Source organism: Hyla sarda, chromosome 3, assembly GCF_029499605.1.
Source record: "Hyla sarda isolate aHylSar1 chromosome 3, aHylSar1.hap1, whole genome shotgun sequence".
NCBI classification, from domain to species: Eukaryota; Metazoa; Chordata; class Amphibia; order Anura; family Hylidae; genus Hyla; species Hyla sarda.
In genome coordinates this window covers 392,817,839-392,838,800 of record NC_079191.1, presented here as the reverse complement: position 1 = coordinate 392,838,800, position 20,962 = coordinate 392,817,839, and the positions used below count along the sequence as shown (strand labels likewise).

The 20,962-nt window shown below is 43.1% G+C and overlaps 1 protein-coding gene and 1 long non-coding RNA gene across 2 annotated transcripts; one reads left to right on the top strand and one right to left on the bottom strand.

Moving 5' to 3' along the window:
* The first annotated feature begins 538 nt into the window (after nt 1-538).
* On the top strand, nt 539-13,954 carry LOC130362888 (uncharacterized). The gene is made up of 3 exons (XR_008891608.1): nt 539-635; nt 3,649-3,724; nt 13,849-13,954. It is a non-coding gene; the product is annotated as an uncharacterized LOC130362888 (long non-coding RNA).
* On the bottom strand, nt 10,740-13,910 carry LOC130362886 (protein spinster homolog 1-like). Its single transcript, XM_056568012.1, has 2 exons — nt 13,759-13,910; nt 10,740-12,306 (listed from the first exon to the last, which is right to left on the bottom strand). The coding sequence occupies exon 2, from the start codon at nt 12,279-12,281 to the stop codon at nt 10,767-10,769; it is 1,515 nt and encodes a 504-aa protein (XP_056423987.1). The 5' UTR covers nt 12,282-12,306; nt 13,759-13,910; the 3' UTR covers nt 10,740-10,766.
* Nucleotides 13,955-20,962: the final 7,008 nt, after the last annotated feature.

Here is a 20,962-nt window from a genome sequence, read left to right as displayed (position 1 = left end):
ATCTCCCATACAGCACTCCGCTCTCCTCATAAATGGAGGCGTGACATGCCCCCTCAGTACATTTCTATGAGAGAGCCGGAGATACAGTTTCTTAGAGATACATGGAGGGGCATGGTCCACACACTGCATTCACGCAGAAAGCCGGGGACTCTGGGCGGGAGAGTGTTGGGGTCCCGTGATCTGACAGTTATCCCCATATCATCCATTTTTTTGATACTGGACTACCTCTTTAATTGGAGCACCAATACTAGCTACTGTGCCCATATGTGATGTGATCTTCCAAAATCAAGGAATGTTTTTGTTCCTGATTTTTAAAGTCACACGAACACAATAAATATGGTTTTCAGTTTGCCTCAGACCTTTATCAGCCAGTCATTATTTACATCGAACAAACTTCACAGAAAACCACTATTATTTCACTTTGTGTCTTTCTCTCACATATATCTTCTGTTTCCCTTTGTGTTAGGGGGTTAGTAGAATGGTGTAGAATTGTAAGTGCAACAAAAGCTCATCTAAAATATACATTTATACAATACTTATTGTGAATACTCTTTACAACTACACCAACCACTTTTACCACTGCTCCTATTCGAGCACAGAGAGTTGCAGCAGTCAGTCAGTTATAAGGTGAAGGGGTAAGTGTTGGTGAAGTGAATTAGTAAAAGTATTCTGTATAGTTCATTGATAGAATTGAGTACAGTGATCCCTCAACTTACAATGGCCTCAACATACAATAGTTTCAACATACAATGGTCTTTTCTGGACCATTGTATGTTGAAACCAGACTCAACTCAATACAATGCTATGGAATCTGCGATACGTGTCAAGGGCTGGAAGAACCGACCAATCAGAATGGACATTTCACTGGTAAAACCCCTGTATTCCTGAAGCGTATGCACTGACTGATGTCTGGTAGCGCCCCCTACAGTACAGGGAGGTATTACATGTTCTGTATTCTTTACCTGTACCAGGGTTAGCTGCTCCTTTGGACATCAGGTGAGGGCAGCTCCATTTTCCTTTTTTTTTGTTCTGTACAGGACCCTGACGAAGCTCCTGTCCTCTACATAGACCAGTGTTTCCCAAAGAGGGTGCCTCCAGCTGTTGCAAAACTACAACTCCCAGCATGCCCGGACAGCCAAAGGCTGTCCGGGCATGCTGGGAGTTGTAGTTTTTCAACAGCTGGAGGCACCCTGGTTAGGAAACACTGAAATAGACAGTGATTTACAGCTCCCAGCAGATCTTTATTACTTTTATATGGAAGGATTTGCTTTATCTATATTAGTTATCTACTTATTTATCTTTAATCCTCACTTTTTCTTATTTTTGATGACGTTTTGGGGCTTCAGAACCAATTACCAGGTTTCCATAGAGTTCTGGTCTCAACCTACAATGGTTTCAACATACAATGGTCGTCCCGGAACCGATTAATATTGTAACTTGAGGGGCCACTGTATTCAGATTTGCTTGCCTTAGGAATACATTAGGTCAGCAGTTTGCAGCTCTGTCCATGTTCAGCGGTATTTCATTTACTAATAGCATTTAAAGCTTTCGCTTGTGGCTTAGAATCGAGAACAGTATTATGTCCTATATCATTTCTGCATTCTATCAAGAATCTAATATTTTCTCCTTAATTTGTAATGTATTTATATTTCACTACTAGAGTCACCTTTCTGTATCCTTATAAGCAATTGCCATTGATTTATTCGAGGCATTATATTATAGAGAACTGCATGAATAAAAATCCATTTGTTTAGTACGATGCAACCGTTACCTGCATCTATTCCTTTTCTTTGTTTTTCTATTTCAGTCTTTTCCAGCTATCACATGACTTTCACTTTCTAGATTACAATGAAAAGTCTGTTACCTAGCTACCTTTTTATTCATGCAAAAACAATAATCCAAATAGAAAACAAAGTTGAGCCCAAAGGATTAAAGTGAAGCACCAGTCACTCTACCTTAGGCACCGTTCCTAACCCCGTAGTTGCCGTCATAGTTTCTTATACAGTGCTAATATTTTTCAGAGATTGTCATTTCATCAATCCCTGACCCCAATCGGGCTCATAATCTTAAAATACTATATTTTACACACTAGGACAAGCTTTGTAGGATACCAAAGAACATCTCTATTGGCGAGATTTATCAAACTTGTGCAAAGGAAAAGTTGCCCATAGCAACCAATCAGATCACTTCTTTCATTTTGCAGAGGCCTTGTTAAAAATGAAAGAAGCGAGCTGATTGGTTACTAGGGGCAACTGGGCAACTTTTCCTCTGGACAAGTTTTGATAAATCTCCCCCTATATGTTTTTGGCATTTTGGAGTAAACTGCACACTAGACATGTGCAGAACCCAAAATTCAGTTTTTTTCATTTTGTTTGTTTTCGTTTTTTTAAAATTTTCGGTTCTGTGAATATTCGGAATGCTGGGCATTCGTCATATTCGGTTTTCGGATGCATCCGCGAAATTTTTTTCCGTTTTCGGATGCATTCGTTAATAACATCGAATGCATTTGTTAATTTGGGTCTTTCGTTATATCTGTAAAATTCGTTAAATTTAGCATTCGTTACTAAACGAAATGCACATTAGTTTCACTTGCTGATCCTCTTTTGTAATAAGTAGCAGGTGTTACCTTAGGATTCTTGTTGTTTTCACCTTTTTTTGCAGTTTTCTCTGTGTAGGAAGGCAAGTTTTCCTCAGGTAAACCCAATGAAAGAAATCTAATTAATTCCTTACATTCGGTTTACTGATAACGAATGCATTCGTTATTCGTTAACATGCATTATTCGTTCTGCGTTACTTAACGAATGCATTCGTTAACTGTATATTCGTATTCGTATTCTTTTTCGGAAATATTCGATTTTTTTTTTCGTGCATTCGGATTGTAACGAACACCCGAAAACGGGAAAATTCGTTAAGTTTAGTATTCGTTCCGAAACGAAATGCACATGTCTACTGCACACAAAATCCCACAAGTAACCCACTAAACACATACACATATGACCACTTCATTTTTATGATGTAGTCACTGTGTTAGTGCATACAATAGGACCACACTCCCTATTTTCTGTAACTCACTTGTGAGCTTTGTTGTACAGATTGGGACAGAACCATAAGCTTCTCATTATTATTATTAGAGTATTGGATGTGTTAATGATTGCTCTATTGCAAGGTAAGATAGTAAACCATACAAACAGATAAGGCTTTTTATAAGTGTAAGGGTCCTATTACACAGGGCAATCATCGGCCAAACAGTTCGTCAGTTGATCGTTTTTGACCCGCTGATTGCAGCAAAGGGCTACATGAATGATCCATAAAGGCTCTGTTAACCATCAGTGAGATCAGCTTCTCTACTAATCACCAAGTCTCACAGAAAGACTAACTCTCTCTGGGATCACGGGGTATAAAAGCCCTTATCTTTAAACCTACCTACAAATGTATATTCTAAACCAACACATTTATTGATATGCATCAAAAGTGGCTGCACAAATAGTTAAAACCACAGATCACAGTTTACTAATCTATGTAACTTGCTCTCAGTTGAGAGTCTTGATAATAGGCATCTGCAGTACGCACTAAGAAAATTGTATGTGATACTGATGAAAAAGAAAAAATATTAACCCTTCCCCTCTTCTACATGTTTCGTGGCACCAGGCACATCATCAGGGGTGTAGTGGCCGCAAACAAGAAAGTCAGGAAAGCTGAGGTCGAAACCAGGAGAAGCAACAAGGTACAAAATCAGCATACTGTGGTGTCCCAGTACCGCATTCTATACGGTACCTATGTATGTATGGGTCCCCATAGCCAGAGTCCCTAGGACGTAGGGATCCCTGTCATCCAGTCTGCCCCTAGTCGCCTCTATCCTAGTTTATAATTAGTAATTTATTCAGAGGATAATGTAAATAGTATAATATAAGTGTAAATAAATGGTTAATTACTTGTTTCCATTAGCGTTGCAGGACCTGCGGGTCATGTGACTAGGTGAACTCTATGGTATTAGGCTTAAGGACCTTTGAAGGCCCTGTGACGTAAGCAATCCCATTACACCATGTAATGGTGAATGGCAGGTGTTCGGACCAATCAGATTCGCCACGCCCCCTGCCCATATAAGGGAGCGGTGGCCATCTTCTCGCTCTCTTGCTCCTGTACCCCTGACGTGGAAAGACCTGTACAGCAATTATCGCAGTGAGTTAGGCCCGAGCCTTGCGGCAACGGCTGAACAAATATAATTATAGAGTGTATCAATTTCCAGACACTCTGCAGTATCGCCGGACCTACTAACTCCCCTAAATCCGGACAGATCTGCAAATCTCTCCCTAAATTCAGAGACTGTATGATTGGCGCAAGGTCCGCAACAACTGTCAGTCACTAAGCCACTTAAGGACTGTTTGTATGAGACTGTTACTGTGCCATGGATATTGCAATCACTTCAGTAAAAAGTTGTTCAAGTTCAATCTCTTTGTGGACCTTCAGTTATTATATGCACCTATCGTTACTGGGAAGGGCGGCGATAGGCTGGAACATTGATTCAGCATACCAGCCCCCAGCCTGGCGTCACGAACTATAGGGTTAACATTAACCCCTCATATACCGAAACCATACCACCACTACCATACACCCCCCAAGGGCTACCACAATACCATAAAAGTAATGTACACAGACTCTGGCCCTCATTTACTATTGCAAACCCGACAGGTTTTGCCAGGTTGTGCGCCAGAAATTCTGTCTGCGCCAAATTTTGCGCCAGAATTGAAAAACTCCGACAAAAAGTGGCGTGGCCGCCGGAAAAAGGGGGCATGGTCACCGAAAAGTGGCGTGTTCCTGACATTTTCACAAAAACCCAACATATTTACTAAGGGTTCCACAGAAAATGTGGTGGATTTGAGCTGAGAAAAGCCCCACAGATCAGAGCATGTGTAAAAAAAGCAAAATGTAGGGAACGTGGAAAATGTAGGGAAACCTTAGTAAATACTGTGGAAAATAAATTGTAGGGAATTAAAACCCACAAAGAAACCTACACAACACTCTTAGTAACTAAGGGCCTGACTACAAGAGAAAGTAAAACACTGTAACCTTTTTTATCATAAATGAGTTTAAAAAAAGATGAAAAAACATGCACTAAAATGACACCAGCATACATAATAAATATATATATGGGCAAACCTCTATAAACTGGAACAAAAATTGAATAAAAAAAAATTAAAAAAGATGGTGCAGCAGTTACATACTGAAGTAACAAAATATAGTCAGTAAACACACCATATGACATTGAAATAACAGCATGTAATGCACAAATATATAATCCAAATGGAAAGACATGTAAGAAACATATGTTTACTACATGGAGGCCAGACCATGCATACTTACCCCAATGCACATTTAACTCAAAGATCCCAAAGAGTTACAAAATCAGCAAGCAAAGAGTAGTCAAGTATGAGGAAGAGTCAGAACAGCAGCAAAACAGGCAGACATACAAACGCTAATGACAGGGCATGGGCCGCAATCACAAGCAAACTAGCAGCACGTTGGAGAGTTTAAATAGCTCACCCCAAAGGGATGTGCACACCAAGCTCCAAACAGATTGGCACTGCATACCTGCAGCAGATAGGACAGGTGGCACTGCCACTCAGCTGTGGATGGCTCTCCGGGGCTCAAAGCAACTGCCATGAAAATACATGACGCCACTGCTGCCAGTCCAGGAGAGTGCAGGCTGTGTTGTGGAGATAGGCTCGACCATGACACACACACAACCTGAAGAGAGGTGTGATGCTATTTTTGGCTAAAACAGAAGAATTTTTGTTTGACCACAAAAGTCTGAGTCATTCAATCAGGCCATACACATATGATAATAGTTGCTGAAGTGGCTGATTTTTTAAATCCATTTTCTATAAATTACATGTGAACAATGGTTGACAATGATCAAAGGCAAACTAATTTGTCCGATTTTTTTGGTCATGATCAGCTGAAAAACGAAGTGTATGGCATATGTAGCTGAATGTAATGTACTACAGGGATTTACACATAGTACAAAGTACTGTTGTGCCTGGGATGACGACCGCCCTAGCACATGTTTTGCTGCAGCCTCCTTCAATATTCCTTTCTCTGTTTGCCCAGTATTGGAGCAGCAAGTCTTTTCTGCCTTATTTTTTTACTTTACATTTTTTTTATATACTGTATTTGTTTATGGGTTTTTCTGCTTCATGCTTATTGTTGAGGGGAACAATACTGATAACCAATAATTCTTGTTAAATTTGATGTACTATTTTATATGAAATTCCGGTGTGTCCTAGAGTGCAGCAATGCAATGGCTGATTGCAGATACTTCTGTGGGACTGTAATCATAGCACCCCCCCATTTCCTGTGTTCTTTCTGTCTGTGTTTCTGTAACTAGAGACAGACTGAGCCTAACAACTGGCAGTGAACAGCAAACTTAGTGGAAAAGTAGAATAATGTATAATGAAGATAAATTGACTTTGAATAATGCTCACATACACTATGAAGGAAAGTAATTAACCCTTTCATCTATAAGTAATGTTGTGGCATTATTCATCTAATTTATAAAATAAACGTTTTTTTTGTATTTTTCCAAAATATACTCCATAAGTTTTGTAGATCGGTTCAAGTTAAAGGACATCTGCAACCTAAATACATTTATCCCCTATCCACAGGATAAGGGATGAGTGTTTGATCCCGGGGGGGTCCGAATGCTGGGACCCCCCTGCGTTCTCCTACTTGGGGCCACAGCTCTCCGGTGCAAGAGGCGTGCCGGCCACAGCATGACGCAGTGGCTGACACACCTCCACCATGAAGTTCTATGGGAGAGGCGGGGATACAGCGTTCGTGCATCCCAGCCTCCCCCATAGAGCTGTATGTGGAGGGGGTGTACCAACCACCTCACTGAGGTCGACACTACGCACATTAGCCACAGCATAGCGCGGTAATGCCGGGGCCCTGTTCGGGAGATCGGACCCCCCGCGGTCAAACAATTATCCCCTATACTGTGTATAGGGGATAAGTGTATTTAGGTTGCAGATGTCCTTTAAATATAGTGGTTACTTTTCTTACATACAGAGTACTGCAAGAAGTGTGTGTAGATGTGCATATCAGTGAATAGGCGGGTATCCATGAAGGAAGTGATGCAGAGCAGCATCTACACAAAGTAAATTCTGCAACTCCGCCAGTGGCACATAGGCGAGACAGGCTGTAGCAGTGTAGCGGTACAGAATAGTGGGTAAGAGCCAAAAGTCACTTTGGCATAACCCAACTATGGTAGAACCTCAGGCATATTGTAAGCTTCCACATGCTGGTGTAAGGACCACTCAGTCATGTCTAATACAGAATAACTTTTGTTTGTTCGACTCCAAAAGTCCATGTAAATCAATCGGTAAAAACCATCCTTACATGCTGATAACTTTTGTTGGTCACTCCCAGGTGATCTATATCTATTGAGGTGATCTAAATCTACTGAGGTCTTAAAGGGGTACGTGACGTCACCAGGGGGCGTGGCCGTGATGTCAGCGCTGCATTGCTAGTCATCAGAGCGAAGTTCGCTCCGTGCACCGGATGACTGCGGTGCTGCCACAGAGAACGCTGGGGTTCCCAGCTGCGGGAGCGCCGCAACAGACATCTTATCCTCTATCCTTTGGAGAGGGGATAAGATGTCTAGGGGTGGAGTACCCCTTTAAGGAAGGGATAATACTAGATTTGAATACTTTATCCAAGCAGTTTTAATAAATCATGGCATAAAATGCTCTTGTGATTTACAGCGTTCTGGCCTCCGCTTGCTAAATAAACAGTATATCATCGATGATGAGTACAGAGGGCAGAAATGATTTGGCAAATGTTTTTTCATTGCGCCATTAATAACAAAGTTGACACCATAAACCATGTTTGCTTTACCATAAATACAGTAGATGTAAGTATGTAAATAATAACTAAGAGGCACAGAAAGGTTGGAGCGATGTACGGTATATCCAACCAAATGACTATTACAAAGATAAAAACCCATTTAAAGCTCGGTAAATTCCACTTACTAGATCAGATACATTTATGTGGTTCATTTGTTCCAGAAAACCAAAATGAGCTGCTTGTACCTGCCGCATCTATTTCTTCCATAAACATGTCACTGGCCTGTGCACGTGATCCAATGTTTATAGCAAAACATGAGGCTCGCGTGTTATGTGTTCATGTAACAATTTCTGCAAAGAACAGTCTGGTGTTATCCAGCAGTGTCCAAAAAACTACGGTACATATATACAATGCATTCAGAAGGTCTTCAGGCCCTTTCACTTTTTGGTATGTTGCGGCTTTGTGCCAAAATAAAAAAAAATAAAAAAGCTTTCTCCATCATCCTGCAGTCAATACTACATAATAAGAATGTGAAAACAGAATGTTAGAAATCTTTGCAAATGTACTGAAACGAAAAAAAATATATAAAAAATACATTGACATAAGTATTCAGACCCTTTTCTCAGTACAGTGACCCCCCAACCTACGATGGCCCCGACATACGATCATTTCAACATACGATGGCCTCTCAGAGGCCATCGCATGTTGAAGGCAGCATCAACATACGATGCTTTTGTATGTCGGGGCCATCGCATAAACGGCTATCAGGCAGCGCAGACTCCTACAGCTGCCACCGGATAGCCGTTTACGGTGCCCCATGTGGTCCGCTGATGATCACTTACCTGTCCTCGGGGCTCCGGCGCGTCCTCTTCGGGATCCCCGGCATCGTTGGCGCTCTCTATCGTCGTCATCACGTTGGTGCGCATGCCGTCCCTTCATCCAATAGGAGCGGCGTGCGTAGCGACGTGATGGTGGCGATGGAGAACAAGGATGCCGGGGAAGCAGAGGCCTTGCTGGAGCGTCGGGGACACCCCGGGGACGCGGCGACATCGATGGAAGGCGACATCCAGGGCAGCGCTGACAAGCGGTGACGGTCCGGAGCAGCGGGGACACGTGAGTATAACCTCCAATACCAGTGGTCTTCAACCTGCGGACCTCCAGATGTTGCAAAACTACAACTCCCAGCATGCCCGGACAGCCGTTGGCTGTCCGGGCATGCTGGGTGTTGTAGTTTTGCAACATCTGGAGGTTCGCAGGTTGTAGACCACTTTCCTATACTTTACATTGCACGGATCTCTCAACATACGATGGTTTCAACAAACGATGGTCCATTTGGAACGGATTACCATCGTATGTTGAGGGACCACTGTACTTAGTTGAAGCCCCTTTGGCAGTGATTCCAGCCTCCATTCTTCTTGGTTATGAGGCCATAAGGTTTACACACCTGTATTTGGGGATTTTCTGCCATTCTTCTCTGTAGATCCTCTCAAGCTCTGTCAGATTGGATGAGAACCGTCAATGGACAGTCATTTTCAGGTCTCTCCAAAGATGTTTGGGTTCAAATCAGGTCTCTGACTGGGCCACTCAAGGACCAACACAGAGCTGTACTCCTGTGTTGTCTTGGCTGTGTGCTTAGGGTCATTGTTGTGTTGGAAGATGATGTGAAGACAAAAAGCGGGTCTTAGGAGACGCTGCGTGAACGTATGGATGGGAAAAGGACCCATGCAAGCACATGACAAAATTATTTTATTGGTATTTTGTGGTACGGATGATGCGTTTCGGCACTATCTCGTGCCTTCCTCAGGTCCAACAAACAGTAGTCATCCAGTCGTGATCTAGTAGTATGGAGTACTGGTCTGTGAATCCTGTGAACTTCATGTGCTGCCGTGTCCTGACACGTTCTCCCATCTGCACACAGGATTTTTTTTGATCTTAACCAGACTGACCAATATGTTCTTAGTCTTGGTCACCTCTATTACCAAGGCCCACCAAGGCCCTTCTCACCAAATTACTTATTTTGGGTTTAGTGCAGGTGAACGGGATGTCAGTTTCCCTTTAAGAATTATGTAGGCCACTGAGCTCTTAGGAACGTTCACTGCAGCAAACAATGTGTTTTAGCACAAGGCTGCAACACAGCAAAATGTGATAGGGTCTGAAAACTTTCCAAATTCATTGTATAAATGTTGTCATGGACAGTTTTTGAAGTAGAAAATGTAGGCCATAAATAACCACTTTTTTAACCACGGTTTCTTTTCAGATATGGGTTGTGGGTTAATATGTCTGTACTAAATAACCACTGTATGAGAGACACCCATTGGGCCCCCTTTGGCCCTTAAAACTGCAGTAATTAATCATAACATAAATTCCACTAGGTGATTAAAGGGGTTATCCAAGAATAGAAAAAGGGTAATTTCTTTCCAAAACCGCTACCCATCTGTCACTTCAATGGAACTGAGCTGCAGAACCACACCCAACCTGGAAACAGACAGGGAGTGGTTTTGGAAAGTAATTACCCCTGTTTTTCTATTCCTGGATAACCCCTTCAAACTGTTCTGCAGGAATATTGGCCAATGTGGACAGGATGGCTTTTCACAGTTGCCTCACATTAGATGAAGGTACAGACTTGCTCATAACAGCCTGATATCCCTTGACCCACAAATGCTCTAAAGGATCAAGATCTAAGGACTGTGAAGGCCAGAGAAACAAGAAACATTTGCTGTCATGTTCCTGGAACAAATTCTTGACCATATAACCCTTGTGACATGGTGCATTGTCCTGCTCAAATTGTCCTTCTGCCATGGAGTAAGCGGCTGCCACAAAGGGTGAGAATAAGGGGTAAAGTGGAACATAGAACAAATGCAGTTATTTTTTTCTTAATTTTTTTTAATGAAGTAAACGAGATAAATGTAAGCAATGACTTTTCCTCAGTCTGAAGCGCGGTCCTCATCGGCAGGAAGCAGTGAGGAGGAGGAGGATGACGGAGGTTCTGATTCCATCTCTGCTTCTTTTTCGTCCCTCTCTATATATAGGGCCGTGGCCATGAAGAAGGCCCCTCCGATGACTGCCATTATGGTGCAGGTCATGAGGGCATACTCCAGGCTGCGGTATTTCAGAAGAGGGGATTTGGCATATCCTCGTTCGTAGGTGTCAGATATCAGGCCGATGAGGTACGGGCTGCCGGCGTCACCTAGGAGGTGATAGATTGTCATCTGCACGGCCAGGGCTGAAGATCTCCTCCACGGAGTTACTACTTTTAGTATAATGTCAGATATGAGGGTGAAATTTACTGACAGAAGCGTCTCTCCGATGAAGATGAAGATGTTGGTGGCAACGAGGCTGATGTTGCCAAAAGTCAATGCCAACAGAAGAAAAGGGGCGGAGAGCATCATCGCGCATCCACACACAAGCGGGTCCGCCCGTGGGTTGGATTTGCGATATCTTTTACTTATCTCCGTCCCTGCTACAACTCCCAGAATGCCGGAAACGACTGTAACTACACCAAATATTAGGATGTCGTGATAGTCACACGGTTCAGCACGGCAAGGGTCCTTCTCTTGTAGGAGTGTTCGTGCGTGGGTCAGGTATGACGGACCCCATACACCTATGGCTCCCACTATGAAGGATACCGCCGTCGATCCCATGGTGGTTAACATGAAGCTTCGATTTTTAAATAGTTTTTTCAGATCTGTTGCCCATTTGGCAAACTTCTGGGATTTGTTGTTCTTCTTCCCGTTTGTAGTCGTTCTTGGAAGCTCCTTTGTGACCAAAATCATCAAAGCCACAGCTATGAGGCCCAGGCCAGGGGTGACCCGAAATGCCCAGTGCCAATCGCCCCTTGCTGCATCAGTCACTTTGGGCCCGATGATGTATCCTAGTCCGCAGCCTACAGGTATGACGGAGTAAAACACGTTCAGCATGCGGGTCCGCTGGTCACTTGTAAAAAGGTCTGCAATGATGGAGGGGGCGATGGTGCAGAAAGTCGCCTCTCCGGCTCCAACCAGTCCACTCGTCAGCAGGAAGAGCAGGAAGTACCCGTCAGGGATGAATGACAGGGTAAGTGTCATGCTCAGCCAAACGATGACTCCTGCGCAAACAGTATATTTCTTATTACAGTGGTCGCCCAAATATCCGGCAATTGGTGCGACCAGCACGTAGCTTCCAATGAACAATGTATTCAATAAGCCGGACAGACTAGCATTGGTGTCATATGCTTTCTGTATATAAGGCAGCACCCCCGCCACGCTGGAGCGATTTGCATAGATGAGCAAATTAACAAAGGCGAGGATCACTACGGTGATGATGGAACGTGCGGTGGACATCACTCTTAGAGATGGCAGGTTCTGCCTCTCAGGGATATCGCCCTTTTCTACATCCATATCACTATGGTCCTCCATTGCTTCTTCCTCCTCCTTCAGCAATGGGTCTTGTGGAGAGGCCATGGTCACAGGTCAGAGCCTGAAAACACTAGAGAGAGAGAGATAAGTGAACACATTAGACAAAATGTCATCATTCCTGTCATTCTACAATAGATCCTTCATACAGAGCAGAAATGTCCAGCACAGAACCACAAGATAACACTAAGACCATCGCAGCCTCAGAAGAAGACGCTTCTCTATAAGTGTTTTATATGGAGACGTCTTCCCTGAGGTTACCAATGTCTGATAACCCTGAACCTGTCCGGTCCTAGTAATATCTGATAACCCTGAACCTGTCTGGTCCTAGTATTATCTGATAACCCTGAACCTGTCTGGTCCTAGTAATATCTGAAAACCCTGAACCTGTCCGGTCCTAGTAATATCTGATAACCCTGAACCTGTCTGGTCCTAGTATTATCTGATAACCCTGAACCTGTCTGGTCCTAGTAATATCTGAAAACCCTGAACCTGTCCGGTCCTAGTAATATCTGATAACCCTGAACCTTTCCGGTCCTAGTAATATCTGATAACCCTGAACCTGTCTGGTTCTAGTAATATCTGATAACCCTAAACCTGTCCGGTCCTAGTAATATCTGATAAACCTGAACCTCTCCGGTCATAGTAATATCTGATAACCCTGAACCTGTCCGGTCCTAGTAATATCTGATAACCCTGAACCTGTCCGGTCCTAGTAATATCTGATAACCCTAAACCTGTCCGGTCCTAGTAATATCTGATAACCTTGAACGTGTCCGGTCCTAGTAATATCTGATAACCCTGAACCTGTCCGGTCCTAGTAATATCTGATTACCCTGAACCTGTCCGGTCCTAGTAATATCTGATAACCCTGAACCTGTCCGGTCCTAGTAATATCTGATAACCAACCCTGAACCTGTCCTAGTAATGGCGGATTATAAGGGCTTGGCTGTATGGTCACTGGGCCATGAGAACTTCATACTGTAGATACAATTGGGCTATCCTGCTATATACATTTACTATTAATGAACCTACCCCACCTCATTGGGATCTATCCGTACCCTATATGACTTTCTGCCACTAGTTGATTTGAAAATTTTCCCTTTCGGAGTACCCAGAGTATATCTATTGTTAGTACACACAGAATTCTATTATATAATATTATATTTCTGCCCTATTCTTTCTGTTATTCTTTTACTACACCACCAAATCTTTCTCATAGACTTATATCTTTTAGAACATCATGAATTAGGACTCTTTTTCTTGGGGGCTTTTTTGGGCATAATTGCATTTTAGCAGTTTTGCAAGAAGAAGCTCTGGTCATGATACTATCTGTGCTTTTTATTATGTTTAATGCCTAAGCCAAGTATTGTCACAATGCTATGAGAAATATAACTTTTGTTATTTCTTTTGGAAATTAATTTCTTGTTTTTTTTTTTTGCTAAAAAAAAAAGCAACAGCAATAAAAAAAAACTGTCAAACAAAAAGCCCTGTGTATGTATGAATAGAAGAGGCTGAGACTTACCTTGTGGTTCTCTCTTCAGATAAGGAACGGTCAAAATCTTGAATTCTCTATCGCAAATAGAAACTCTCTAACAAACACTTTGCAACACAGGTTGTGAATGCAAAACACACTGAAGAGACTGCAGCCGGCGCGCACCTCCTTGTACAGCTTACGGTGACATCATCACAAGCATGTGTGACATCACAGGGTTCTAAACCATCTTCAGGCATGTGTATATCTGTATAGTAAATGTGAGTAGCCATATTAGTCCAGTGATGCAGATTGTAATACCTTTTTTATTGGACTAACAGAATTTTGTAGAGACAAACTTTCGGGATTCCTCCCTGATAATTTATCAAGTCCTTTGATCATTAGTCCTTGACTATTGGACTTGATAAAGGGAGGAATCCTGAAAGCTTGTCTCTACAAAATTCTGTTAGTCCAATAAAAAAGGTATTACAAGAGACTGCAACATTTTTTTGATTTGTATATATATATATATTTCCAAGGAAAATGCTGTGGCACTCAAGGAATGGTGAAAAAATGAAAACTATTTATTCATCCCAAATGTGCAAAGAGCAACGTTTCAATGGTCTCACACCATCATTATCAAGCCACTTGATAATGATGGTGTGAGACCATTGAAACGTTGCTCTTTGCACATTTGGGATGAATAAATAGTTTTCATTTTTTCACCATACCTTGAGTGCCACAGCATTTTCCTTGGAACTACGTATGCAGGATCCTGGACCCGGATCCTAGCTGGAGGCACCTACTCACATAAAGTGCTCCTAACTCCATAAAGTGCAAAAAAAGTGGATTTTATTCACACAACGTGAGGCGACGTTTCGGTTTGCTCACCAAACCATTTTCGAAAATGGTTTGGTGAGCAAACCGAAACGTCGCCTCACGTTGTGTGAATAAAATCCACTTTTTTTGCACTTTATGGAGTTGCTGCTGCCTATTTGCTACTATTCTATGGATCCCTGAACCTGGGCCCTACGCTGACGGCACCCGTGCACTTTATATTGGGGATGTGCTGCTCTCCTTCTGCTTTTATATATATATATATATATATATATATATATATATATATATATATATATATATATATAAATATACACCTAGAAATACATAAAGTACATAAAAACATCTTTCAGAAAAATATTTCGCCAGGCCTACCGAGTATATCCCCGTACTTCACAGTGTCTTCTTAGTTTATATATTTTAATCTTTTGACCTTTTAACCCCACTAGGACCAAGGGCATCCTGGGACTTAAAGGGGTATTCCAGGCCAAAACTTTTTTTTATATATCAACTGGCTCCAGAAAGTTAAACAGATTTGTAAATTACTTCTATTAAAAAATATTAATCCTTTCAGTACTTATGACCTTCTGAAGTTAAGGTTGTTCTTTTCTGTCTAAGTCCTCTCTGATGACACCTGTCTCGGGAACCGCCCAGTTTAGAAGCAAATCCCCATAGCAAACCTCTTCTAAGGTCATCAGAGAGCACTTAGACAGAAAATAACAACCTTAACTTCAGAAGCTCATAAGTACTGAAAGGGTTAAGATTTTTTTTATAGAAGTAATTTACAAATCTGTTTAACTTTCTGGAGCCAGTTGATATGTATAAAAAAGTTTTTGCCTGGAATACCCCTTTAAGATTGAACCGATTATTATTGATATATGTCATGAATGCATCAACGGTCAGATGGTCGGACGACCAAATGATGACCACATCGTCTACATACCTCCCATACCATGCGAGGCATGTGGAAAATGGATTGGTGTCAGAAAAAATAAACTGCTCCTCCCACCAAAAAACAAAAAAGGTTAGCCCGAGCTGGTGATGACTTTGCTCCCATTGAAGCACCCGTGCGCTGCAAATAAAAATTGTTACCAAACATAAAATAATTGTGTTTTAACACAAAATCTACCACCTCAATAATGTAATGTCTCAAATCCACAGAATATTTAGAAAATCTCATCAGTATATCCGAGATAGCTGATAATGCCAGGTTTTTCGGAATACTGGAATAGAGTGATTCAATGTCGCAAGTAAGCCATGACAGAGAATCGCTCCATGGGAATTTAGTTCTTCTGACCAGGAGTTTACTGAAAATTCAGATTGTTCAGATACCACGGACACTAGCGGGGACTCAGAACCGCAATATGTGAACACTCACAAGAATCGCAATGCGAGAAAACAGTCAAAAAACGAGGAAGGCGCGGTGGCAGAAAACATAGGAAGAAGAGCTTTGGAGCGTAACAAGGACAAACGGAAAAAGTAATAAAATAGGATTTTCAAGTCATTAACATTCTGCACAAATCATTACAGATGAAGAAACCTCCGTCCTGTGGAAAGGACTGGGTTTCTCTCCTACACATCATTTTGATGTTTATCGGACAATTTTGGATATAAATAAATTTGTGAGAACTTTAACAGTTAAGAAACATTTTTTTGTGGAAAATGCTGATGAACCATCGGACCCACCTCAACTTTCTATAAACCCTGATTTACCACTAATGCATACGTTAGCAGAACAAATTGCTTTTAGAGATCTCTGTCTCCTTGAAAATAGTGGGATATCTATTTGTGATGAAGTGAATACTGCACATACCTTCTCCACTAAAAAACAAAATTTTTACCCCCTACAGGCCAGCCCAGCAATTTTTGATTGGTTCCAGGACCTTATCATGAAAGATTTGGTTAATCTACAATCAAAAGTAATGTCCTAATTTGAATAAAAAGGAGGCTGCTGCCATAAAGAAATTAAAGAAAAACAAAAATTTGACGATCCGATCCGCCGATAAAGGCGGCTCGGTAGTATGTATGGACACGGGACTGTATATCAATTTAAATGAAAATCTACTATCTGATGATAAAACTTACCTTAAACTTTGTGGGGATCCCACTGAACCTTTTAAAAAAGAACTGTTGATTCTGTTGGAAGAGGGGAAAGCCAGATCTATTTTGACCCAAAAAGAAGTGGATTATATTTTCGTGCCTGCTCCAATTATTCCTATCTTCCACTCGCTACCCAAGCTGCATAAGGACCGATTCCCGCCGCCGATGCGTCCGATCGTGGCGGGGATCAGATCCCTTAACGAGCACCTATGCGAGTGGTTGGACTCAGTACTGCAACCTCTGGTTATGCAATGCCCAAGTTATATCAAGGACACTAAGCACTTGCTAAAAATCATGGATGAATTCACATGGAGCGATTCTCTGTCGTGGCTTACTTGCCACATTGAATCGCTCTATTCCAGTATTCCGCAAAACCTGGCATTATTAGCTATCTTGGATATACTGATGAGATTTTCTAAATATTCTGTGGATTTGAGACATTACATTATTGAGGTGGTAGATTTTGTGTTAAAACACAATTATTTTATGTTTGGCAACAATTTTTATTTGCAGCGCACGGGTGCTTCAATGGGAGCAAAGTCATCACCAGCTCGGGCTAAGCTTTTTGTTTTTTGGTGGGAGGAGCAGTTAATTTTTTCTGACACCAATCCATTTTCCACATGCCTCGCATGGTATGGGAGGTATGTAGACGATGTGTTCATCATTTGGTCGTCTGAACATCTGACCGTTGATGCATTCATGACATATATCAATAATAATCGGTTGAATCTTACGTTTGAATCCCCCTTTTTGGATGTCATAGTACTTGGCAACCCTGATACAAATAAAATTGAGGTTGATCCTTACAGAAAAAAGATATCAGGCAATACGATCCTAAGGGCGAATTCATGCCATTCCAAACAAACAGTAAGAGCCATACCAGTAGGTGAACTTATACGAATTAAGCGGAACAGTTCTTCCGCCGAGGTGTTCCGCAGGGAAGCTGATGCAGCATGCACACGCCTGGCGGCTCGAGGTTACCCTGGATGGCTCTTGAAAAAAGCTCGGTCGAGAGTGGATCCTATGGATCGAAAATCCCTTTTTACAAGTAAGCAACCAACTGAATCACAAGATTGTCCTACCTTTGTCACCACGTACAGTCCAGAATTTAATGACATCAAACGCATTGTAATTAAACACTTACCTTTGCTATCAACAGATCCCACGGTAGGGGAGATTATAAAGTCAGGTGTGAGATTTGCAGCGAGGCGGGCACCTACTCTATCCAATCTCCTTGTTCCCAGTATGGTGGACACGGCTAGTGTTACCACCCAGTGGATTAGCACCAAGGGCTTCCACAAGTGCGGTAAATCGCGGTGTGTGGTATGTCCCTTTGCCGAAAAATGACAGAAAATAGGAGGTACGGTGGATGGCAAATGCCATGTCATTCACAACTTTATAAACTGTGATAGCACTTTTGTTTTATATAAAATCATGTGCACACAATGTCACTTAACATATGTGGGTTCCACCAAAAGGTCCCTTAAAAAACGCATGCAAGAGCACATTAGACATGCGGCTGGCCCTTTAAGCTCGAACATTTCTAACATATCTAAACATTTTCTAATATATCATAATTCAGACACCACTTCCCTCAGGTTCTCAGGCATTGAGAAGGTGAACCTAAATAAAAGGGGAGGTGACCATATTCGATCCCTCCACAATAGGGAAATCATGTGGATTTATCTTTTGAATTGCATTCAACCCCATGGTCTAAATAGCAAAACAGATTTAATATTACATTACTGATATGTCTCCGAATAATTTATCTGTGTTTGGTCCCATGTTTTTGTTTTAATCACGCGCACATGTGATGTGGACCTGTCCCTCCCCTTTCTGTGGGAATGGGGAATAAGCCCTGGAGTATATAAGGGTGCCTCATTTGAGGATCTACAGGCTATGAGTAAGGATCGATAGATCAGAAACGCGTCAGCCATGCTTGGGACCCCCCCTCTGTTTGTGCAATATTTCATATTTTTGATATGTTTACGGTTTGTCTGCCACCGTGAAGGCTTTTAAGGAAGAACCTTGAATAAAGACGGACGTTTTACTTCTACTTGCTGGCTTTTTTAGTATTTTATTTTAGTTTTACCCACTGTGCCAGGGATGAAAATTATTCCAAAAGAAACTAACTCAACTGTCTATGCTCCCCCATTGCTCCAATATTGGTGTCCCGTTCTCTGTTCGCCGCCTTCTGCTTTTCCTGCAGGTCAGTGAATCACGGTGCGCTCAGTATCATCATTGTTTCAGCACCAGTTTTACAAATCAGTGTGCCTCCAGTGTTACACCAGTGTTTACAAATAAGTGTGCCTCCAGCTGTTGCAAAACTATAACTTCCAGCATGCCTTGACAGCTAGAGACTGTCCGGGAATGCTGGGAGTTGTAGTTTTGGACCACCTGGAGAGACACTGGTTTGAAAACACTGCCTTAGTCAGTATTTTCCAACCTGGGAACTTCCAGCTGTTGCAAAACTACAACTCCCAGCATTCCCCTGACAGTCTTTAGCTGTCCAGGCATGCTGGGAGTTATAGTTCTGCGACAGCTGGAGACACTCAGGTTTGGTAGGTAGGTCCTTAGTCCATTGTTTTCCAACCTGGGTGCCTCCAGCTGTTGAAAAACTCTAACTCCCAGCTTAAGGCTGTCCGGGCATGCTGGGAGTTGTAGTTTTGCAACAGCTGGAGGCCCCCAGGTTGGGAAACACTAACTACGGCAGTGTTTTCGAAACATTGTCTCTCCATCTGTTGCAAAACTACAACTCCCAGCATGCTCGGACAGTCTTAAGCTGGAAGTTAGAGTTTTGCAGCAGAAGGTGGCATTTTGGTGGGTAGTTGGGCCCTTAGTCCAGTGTTTCCCAACCTGAGTGCCTCCAGCTGTTGCAAAACTACAACTCCCAGCATGCCCAAACAGCCAAATCCTGTTTGGAAAACACTGGACTAAGGGCCTACCTACCAAATGTAATGTGGCCACCCACCTACCAACCAAACATATTACCTACCTAGCAAATGCTTTTCCTGCCTACCTAACAAACGTATACCGCATATACTCGAGTACAAGCCGAGTTTTTCAGCACTATTTTTCGAGCTGAAAACACCCCCCTCGGCTTATACTTGAGTGAACTCTCCGCCCTCAGTGGTCTTCAACCTGCGGACCTCCAGAGGTTTCAAAACTACAACTCCCAGCAAGCCCGGGCAGCTATCGGCTGTCCGGGCTTGCTGGGAGTTGTAGTTTTGAAACCTCTGGAGGTCCGCAGGTTGAAGACCACTGCGGCCTTCGACATCATCCAGCCCCTCTCACCCCCTTTAGTTCTGTACTCATCTCCGCTCGGCGCTGGTCCGGTGCTGCAGGACTGTCCGGTGGCATAGTGGTTCCGGGCTGCCATCTTCATCGGGGGGGGGGGGGGGGGGCCTCTTCTCCGCGCTTCGGGCCCGGAATAGTCACATTGCCTTGACGACGACGCAGAGGTACGTTCATTACCAACATCCCTCTGTGTCATCGTCAAGGCAACGCCTCTATTCCAGGCCTGAAGCGTGGAGAAGAGGCCCCCCGGTGAAGATGGCAGCCCGGAACCACTATCCCACCGGACGACCTCCCCACCGGACAGTCCTGCAGCACCGGACCAGCGCCGAGCGGAGGTGAGTACAGAACTTAAGGGGGTGAGAGGGGGCTGGATGATGTCGAAGGCCGCAGTGGTCTTCAACCTGCGGACCTCCAGAGGTTTCAAAACTACAACTCCCAGCAAGCCCGGACAGCCGATGGCTGCCCGGGCTTGCTGGGAGTTGTAGCTTTGAAACATCTGGAGGTCCGCAGGTTGAAGACCATTGTATCAGACATTGACAAGCGGTGATGATGATGACATGTGGTGATGATGACAAGGGGATGATGAAGGGGGGGGTGGGATTATGACAAGGGGATGATGAAGGGGGGGTGTGTGGGATGATGACAGGGGGATGATGAAGGGGGGGTGTGGGATGATGACAAGAGGATGATGACAAGGGGATGATGAAGGGGGGTGGGGATGATGACAAGGGGATGATGACAAGGGGATGATGAAGGGGGTGTGTGGGATGATGACAAGGGGATGATGAAGGGGGGTGGGGATGATGACAAGGGGATGATGAAGAGGGGTGTGGGATGATGACAAGGGGATGATGACAAGGGGATGATGAAGAGGGGTGTGGGATGATGACAAGGGGATGATGAAGAGGGGTGTGGGATGATGACAAGGGGATGATGACAAGGGGATGATGAAGGGGGGTGGGGATGATTACAAGGGGATAATGAAGAGGGGTGTGGGATGATGACAGGGGATGATGACAAG